The sequence below is a fragment of the Miscanthus floridulus genome, chromosome 2 (genome assembly GCF_019320115.1).
Source record: "Miscanthus floridulus cultivar M001 chromosome 2, ASM1932011v1, whole genome shotgun sequence".
Taxonomy (NCBI): Eukaryota; Viridiplantae; Streptophyta; class Magnoliopsida; order Poales; family Poaceae; genus Miscanthus; species Miscanthus floridulus.
In genome coordinates, this window is record NC_089581.1 from 146,373,617 (window position 1) to 146,381,545 (window position 7,929).

The 7,929-nt window shown below is 51.3% G+C and overlaps 1 protein-coding gene across 1 annotated transcript; it reads right to left on the minus strand.

Moving 5' to 3' along the window:
• Nucleotides 1-6,952: 6,952 nt before the first annotated feature.
• LOC136537230 (uncharacterized) lies at nucleotides 6,953-7,519 on the minus strand. Its single transcript, XM_066529273.1, has one exon. It carries the CDS (start codon nucleotides 7,517-7,519, stop codon nucleotides 6,953-6,955), a length of 567 nt encoding a protein of 188 aa, XP_066385370.1.
• Nucleotides 7,520-7,929: the final 410 nt, after the last annotated feature.

Below are 7,929 nucleotides of genomic sequence, written 5' to 3' on the forward strand. Positions count from 1 at the left end.
CCCGCCGTCGGCCACCTTAGGATCGAACAGCGACGCCCACCAAATTAGCCTCGCATCATCCACCTCCATATAATTCTGTGGCACCGTGCCTTTGCCTTGATCTCCTTCACCCCCCGCGCACCTTAGCCTAGCTGCTACTAGCCTGCCTTGGTCATCGACGCGACAGTGTCACCGCAGTGCGCCGCCATATCCCACCGTCGCACGTGGCCAGCTCGGTGCGAGGAATACCCGGCCAAACCATAACCACAGCAGCAACCAGGGTACGCTAGTGATGCTTTAGAGTTAGCTATCTTTCCCCGTGGTGGCTTAGGGTGGCCAGCGTGGTCGCACCGCCATCGCGCATGGCCGAGCGCCGTGGCCGCCGTTTCCGCGAGCTCCGCTGCCCCTGTAACTTCGGCTAGGGTAGGCGCTTAGGATGAAGGTGTTGTTCAGCTCGCTATCAGGGGTGGGGAGGGGCTCGAATGGCCAACATGGTGGTCCAGTGCTAGTGCCGCCGTGCCGGTGCACGCAGGGGTGGCCGGAGGATCCGCCTGTGGTAAAGAAGCGATTTGGAAAGGGCTTATCTGTATAAGCACAGACTGTAGGAATAGTGTCATGGACCTCGGGGTGAATCATCGGTAGGTCAGGGGGTTTTTGCGAAGTGACCAGCGTGCATGGGCCTCCTCGTCATGGGAGTGGGCCGCGCTGCTCGCTCGTGGGCCGCACGAGTGAAATTCGTTTTTCATTTTTATAGAAGATAGAAATAGCTTTATATTTTACATTCTAAGTTGAACTTTGGAAATTAATATCAATTCATATAAGTATTCAAAAACTATGAAATAAATTCTGTTGAGTTCCTAAAAATGTTGTCTATCTGATGATATGGTTAGTTTATATATATCTGTGTTGATGCTAAGGTTCATTAGATTATTATGTGCTCACTGTAATTTTTGTAGCCTTAGAATAGGTTGATAAATAGGGTATCTAGTACTCCTTGTTTTATCATATATATAGTAAATCTATATTAAGAATAGGGATGCCTTTAGTTGCTAAGATAATACATGAAATGTTTCATACCTGTTTAGTGGTCAGAATAGGTAACTTAGTGTCTTAATCGGTAGAGCTAGCTTAGTAGCTTGAATGATCACTGGATATATATATATATATATATATATATGTGTGTGTGTGTGTGTGTGTGTGTGTGTGTGTGTGTGTGCGCGCGCGCGCACGCGCGCGCGCGCGCGTGTGTGATATGCATTTACGTTATAGGCATTTTATGGAAACTATATGCATTGAAATACTTACCTATGAGTCCTACTAGTATAGGTCGAGTAGCTGCTATGCTCAGGATTTCAGTAGCGTGAGTAACCTGTCGTTACTCACAATAGGTGATTATTATTATCACTCATGATAAAAATGGTGGAAAGAAAAATAGAGACCAGGCAGGGATATGGTGTGGGTATTGGTGGGTGTAAGAGGTTGTGTCCTACGGCCAACGGGGCATAACTTGGTTACACTATTTTTCCTATCTGTGTCGGTTAAGGACCGGCCGTTGCATTGGGTTCAAGACAAGTCACATACTTATTATTCCGAGCACATACTTGTGTATGGGCGCAGGGAAGGCTTGTTGCTCTCTTGTCATGGGTTCCGGCTCTTTCCGGACCAACTGATTGGAGGCGGGGATGATGGAGGTCTAAGCACCGCACTGAGTCTAGGACTTAGGAGCGAGGTCTTGGAGTCCAAGTTTGGACGAGGACCTAGACCCCATGACAGGAGAGTGGTGGGTTGGTCCTGCTTGTGCCTAGGGTACAAGCAGGGCGTGTGTTTTGGGGCACCTAGCTAGGCGCATTGATTCATGAATCGCCGGCGATCTGATATGGCTTATCTATATTCTAGCACCATAGTAAGAACTAAAAGGTGAAAGGTGGTGAAATAGAACTGTTTGCTCAATTCCTGCTTGAAAGTAGAACATGTGCTTATGTAGAATGGTTAGATAATAAAATAATTATGACTGCTAATAATAAACATACATAATGATGCACTATTAGTATTGCTTTCTACAAAAAAGGAAAACCCAGGAAACCATAAAGCTTATCATATCCCTTGGAGTCAGGAAAATTTTCCCACTAGTCGGATAAGTCTTGCGAGTACATTGTGTACTCAGGGTTTATTTACCTCTGTTGTAGGTACAGGTTGAGGAGTAGCCATTGTGTGAAGAATTCTTCTGGTGGGCACAGACAGATCCTTGTATATTATCTGTAGATGTGTATTTTTATTCTGCTATTTAATTTTCGCACTCTAAAATTGTATGAAATGGACTAAGTTTTGTAAACTCGTTCTCATTATTGGATCCTGGAGGGAAAATGTGGATTAATTGAGTTCTCCCTTAGGGTGTGCTCGATGGAATCCGCCCGATGTAGCGGGCTTTCGAGGTGCTTAGTGTCTGGAGGAAGACGAGAGCCTCTGAAGGTGTGTTATTTTGAGCGGTTCTGCCACACGCAGCAAGGGGCCGGTTGAGGGGTCAGCTCGTCTTAAGGTCGTCCTCCCTCAAGTATTTTTTGATAAAATGAAGGGGTTGAGTCGTGCCATGTTTTCCTTGATGGATGAACTATGGTGCTCGGTGATATGTTAATGTGCAAGTTTGGGTGGGGCCCCGGCTTCCTGTTCATGGGGGTCTAGCATGGGTCAGCTGGTCACCGACTCTAGATTCCTGACGGCCAGTCCATATAGTTCTCGGGTATGTTCAACCGGTCCCGAGGGCTTGTTGCCTTTCTTTGAGGTAGAACCATTGACCATGCTCTGTCAAGACTCGAATGTGGGTCGGGATGCCTATGGAGCTTGTGCGCCTGGGTACTGGCCGCTAGCGGGCCCATCCCATTCCACCCCTCAATCTAAAGGTGCCCCGAAGCGATTGTGAACCCGTCGGTGGGCCAATCTCCAAACTCCTAGGCCTTAATAGGCCATGGGAGCATTTTTAGCACCATATCCCTACTTACCTACGGTGGTTTTTAGCCCATTGAGGGGGTGAACCAATGTTTGGTGTGCCCTTCAAGTAGCGGGCGAGGGTGGCATGTGCACAATTCCTAGAGAGGTGAAGTGACAGGGCGTGGTGGGCGCATCGATCTAGGCAGACTCCCCGTTCATGTTTTGGCATGCCAAACTACAATCTTGCCTTCTTCACCTTTCCACCCCCATCGTTTGGATCTGCTACCTATGCTAGTCCACCGCCAGCACCCCAGATCCATAGCTTTTGCTTCTCCGCCATCGCTAAAAAGCCCTCGTTCCTCCGTCTTCGCTTTCCATGGAGTCGTGGTACCACTCTGATGTCACCCACTCACACATGGAGGGCCTTGTCAAGCACGGTCTTCTTCATGAGAGGACTAATGTAATGGAGTGGCTGGTTCCTGGCCATGAGGAGGAGCCGATGCCGCTCGACAATTACATCGTCTCCTTCGCGCCCTTCCATGAGAGCGGGCTCATGATCCCCCCACATCTGTTCTTCTGGGGGCTGCTGCACCACTACTAGGTCAAGCTACAGCACCTCAATCCTAATGGGACACAACACATTGTGGCCTTCATTGTGATGTGCGAGGGGTACCTAGGGATCGAGCCACAATTCGAGTTGTGGAGATACATCTTCCCCATCTATCTACATAGGAAGAAGGACAGAGGTGGGGAGATCCTGGTGCCGATGGGATGTGTGGGCATCCACCTCCAGGGGCAATGGGTGGCCAAGTACAAGCCCTACCAGTTGTCTAGATCCAACAAGGGGTGGCACATGCAGTGGTTCTACTTGAAGAACAACCCCGCCACCCTATTGCCGGACTTCACCGGGCGCTTGATCGAAGAGGTGTCGCTGACGAGGCCGTGTGGGTGGCCCGACAAGGAGAAGAGGAGGATACAAGACATCCTTGAGGCCATTGTGTTGCTGTGGAGCCATGGCCTTCATAGGGCTGGCGTCATTGGAGAATATCATGCAAGGAGGGTGGTGCCGCTGATGGGGCGCCCCCTCCTATTGTTCGGGATGGTGCCTGTCGTGGAACTTGGCGGGACGGTGCTCGCTCAGGGGCCGCTTCGCAACAGTGAGATTGCACAGCACATCAAGGAGGTGACGGATGAGTCTGACGCCGTGTTCCCAATCCTAGGACATCCTGTGATGCGGTCGGAGCCAGGCTTCATCAAGCTACCGGTAGATTTGGGCTTTCGGGCCTCTATCGCGCCGCTGTCGGAGCATGCGGCCGTGAGGGCAGCGAACTGTGCCACAGATGAGCGAAGGAAGAAGGAGAAGGATGACAAGGAGAAGAAATGATAGGTGAGGGAGTGGGCGAAGCTGCAGTGGGGGAAGCGGCGCCATGGCTCGTTGGAGGAGGAAGATGAGGAGGAAGAAGAGGAGGAGGAGGGGGCGATAGCTCTAGGTTTCCCATCCCATGGGATGATCTAGCCGGTGAGGATAAGGACCCACCTTTGCCATAGGCGGGGCCCTTCCCGTGGCATCTCCTCAAGCAAGAGGAGGACTAACCCCTAGAGACGGCGGGAGCGAGTTGCCCCGCTCCACCCGGGCCTTCAATGGTGCCCCCGGAGCTAAGGAGAGCTGGTGGCTCCACCTCATTAGAGCCTCTCGAGCAAAGGGAGGGCTTGAAATGGCAACGCGATGAGGAGTCATAGCTAGGGTCGGGTGGGCCAGTCCTGAAATGTCAACACCCAATGGCATCAAGGTAAGTTGAGAGTTTTTTTGTTCTTTTATTTTTAATGATTTTTTCGCCACGAACTAACTGCCGTCCCTTTCACAGTGTTGGGGGCACAGGACCCTTCTGAAGCTGGCAGGAGCATGGCTGGGGCAACCATGGGGTCGATCGGGGAAGCGTAGCCATCGACCGTGTCTATGGGAGGGCAGGCAACGGAAAGTGCATCCGAGGCACCCATGGCAGGCACGACATGGTCGGGCACGGCTGTGACGCCATAGGCGGAGATGGCATGACCAGAGCCATCGTCCGTACTAGCAGGCGCATCGGTGATGAGGCAACCGAGGCTATCGTCCAGACAGACGGCGGCACCCATGGTGGGACAAACTGAGGATGCCACGCCGAGTGCACCCTCGGTAGGCATGATGGTAGGGCAGGCTTCCTCATCCATGTTGCCTGCCCCCTCTACTGCTAGGGACCCTACTCTAGAGGAGTTGCAGTCGCAAGAGGGGTCAGCACTGCCTAGGCCGGCATAGAGGCATCTTGGCCTCTGGTCTGGGTCTACAGCGACCCTCACACCTAGGGAGGACCCTAGATCAGGTGGGTCGACCGTTGGGACCTAGGGGCCGACGCTCTTCACCCTTGATGATGCTATGGAGAGGAAGGAGTGGGGGAGCATCCACGTTGAAGTGGGGATCATGGTCCATGCCCTGACCACCACGCTGAGTTCGCTCCAAGATGTCATTGCTTCGGTTGGCCAAGTATACTGCATCAGCATTTTCAATATTCGTCTTCCCTTTTCTTGCCTTTTAACTCGTACCCTTTTCATAGGTTCTCATGGACTACAGCCAAGAGAAGTCTGCGTTCCTTCATTGCAAGAAGGGCATTTGGGATTGCCTCAGGATGGAGGAGCAGCTATGAGCCATGGGGGAGAAGCTACGTGAGGAACTAGCCACCTAGCTCGCTATTGCTCATCAAGAAGTGGCTAGACTTGCCCCTGTTTGCCAGTAGTTGGCTAAACTATGGATCAAGTATGCGGAGGCTCGTGACAATGCCCATGAAGCTAGGGAGAAGCTCTTGGACCTGGTCGAGAGTACGTGCAGGGACGCCATGGAGATTGAGCAGCTACAGAAGGAGCATGACGACGCCCAACAGCGAATCGACCTACTGGAGGGTGAGCTCCGAGGGGAGAAGGATCTAAAGGCCATGGTAGAGGCAGTGACCACCATAGAGGTCAGCCAGTGCTAGGAGCAGGCCTAGAACTTGGAGGCCGAGGTGGCCTGGTGACGTGATGCGGCGCACAAGCTCCAAACGGACGTGGACAGTAAGCCCCTGGTCTTCCTTTGCTGTCCTTCCCTCTAGGATCCACGATAGGCTTTTCAACATGGCTGGTGTGTGTTTTGGGTAGGTCTTGATCATAGGCTTGGGGCGTAGGTGACAAAGAGCCGTAGCCTAGAGAAGGAGCTCGGTGAGGTGAAGGCCACCCTCCTAAAGGAGAGCGATGAGCACGATGCCCTGCATGTCACTGTCTAGCTAGTCTACGATGACCTCGAGCTTGCCTCAGCGCAGGAGATGAGCTCGCTCATGGTCTGTGCCATTTGGATCATGGATTGGGCATGCGAGATGGCGAGGGATGCACTCCACTTTAGCTTTTATCGGTCATTCGAAATCTCTTGTTCTCACTATGAGAACATCGATCTAGAGACGATGAGCTAGGGCTTCACCCTCGGTTACTCCAACGCTAAGCTAGAGAACATTGAGAAGGAGGTGGCCCCTCCAGCATAAGACTTATCTGCTAAGATAGAGGATGAGATCATCCTCCCAAAAAATTAGTTAGTTAGGCCAAATAGTGACCTTGTAATAAATGGACATATTTTAATTTATGCTATGGTTGAACCATCTTTTGGTTCTTTGTCCCTTTTTATAAAAAGGTTAATGTGTTCTGACCCTTTTGGTGGTTAAGGCAGTAAAGCTTGGGATGCGGGCGAAACAACTCTGATCATGCTGCTGAGCAAAAATGTCGTAGCCACTAGGGCATAGATTTCTTGTAGTCCAACCAGTTTTACTCAAGGTTTATTTCCGTTGCCCTTACTTTGAGATCTTAACGTAAGGGAGGGTTGGGTGCAAAGAATGTCTTTGAGTAGATATACTCTTATCAGCCCCTGAGTGATGCCCGACCACCTACCGTTGCCAGAGTCAGGTGTCACTAAAGATAGAGGGAATGATAGTGAAACCGATAAGAGAAAACATTTTTGTATTTTAGAAATATCATTCTTAAGTATATGCATAGGCTAGGGGTAAAAGCGACATAGCTGGTCGATGTTCCATGCGTTGGCGAAGACCTTGCCATCGATGGTCTTGAGCTTGTAGGTGCATTGTTGGAGCACCTCCGTGATGGCGTACGATCCCTCCCACGGCGGTGAGAACTTGTGATAGTTTTTGTTGCTCTGGACGAGGCAGAGTACTAGGTCCCCAACATTGAAGGCCCGACCCCGCACCTGATAGCTATGGTACCAGTGCAGCGCCTGCTGGTACTTGGTCGAGCGAAGGAGTGTAACATCGCACACCTCATTGAGCTGATCCATGGCGTCCTCGAGGGATGCCTTGGCTCCTTGCTCATTATACGGCCTGACCCTCGGTGCCCCATAGTTGAGATCAGTCAGGAGGATAGCCTTGGAACCATAGACCATGAAGAAGGGTGTGTAGCCAGTGGCCCGGCTGGTGGTCGTCCTCAAGCTCCAGAGCACCGTAGGAAGCTCCGCGATCCAACGCTCGCCAAACTTGTTCAACCGGTTGAAAATCCTAGGCTTGAGACCTTGTAGGACCATGTTGTTCGCACGCTCGACCTGCCCGTTCATGTGGGGGTGCACCACGGCGGCCTAATCAACATGAATGTGGTATTTGTCGTAGAATCAGAGGAACACCTTCCCGATGAACTTTGTGCTGTTGTCCGTGATAATGGAGTTTGGGACTCCAAAGCGATGGACGATGTCAAGGAAGAATCACACAGCCTGCTCAGACCTGATCACGGAGATCAACCGAGCCTCTATCCACTTTGTAAACTTGTCTACGATGACAAGCAAGTGCGTGTAGCCCCTAGGCGCTCTTTTGAGAGGTCCGACCATATCGAGCCCCCATTCCGTGAACGACCATGTGATGAGGATTGTTTGGAGTGCTTGGGCCGGTAGGTGGGTCTACTAGGCATAGTATTGACACCCTTCGTAGGTGTGCATAATCTACTTAGGTCAGCCACCACGGTAGGCCAATA

What these genes read in the sequence shown, in the direction of transcription:
- LOC136537230 (XM_066529273.1), bottom strand. Translation starts at nt 7,519, where the DNA reads ATGAACGGGCAGGTCGAGCGTGCGAACAACATGGTCCTACAAGGTCTC.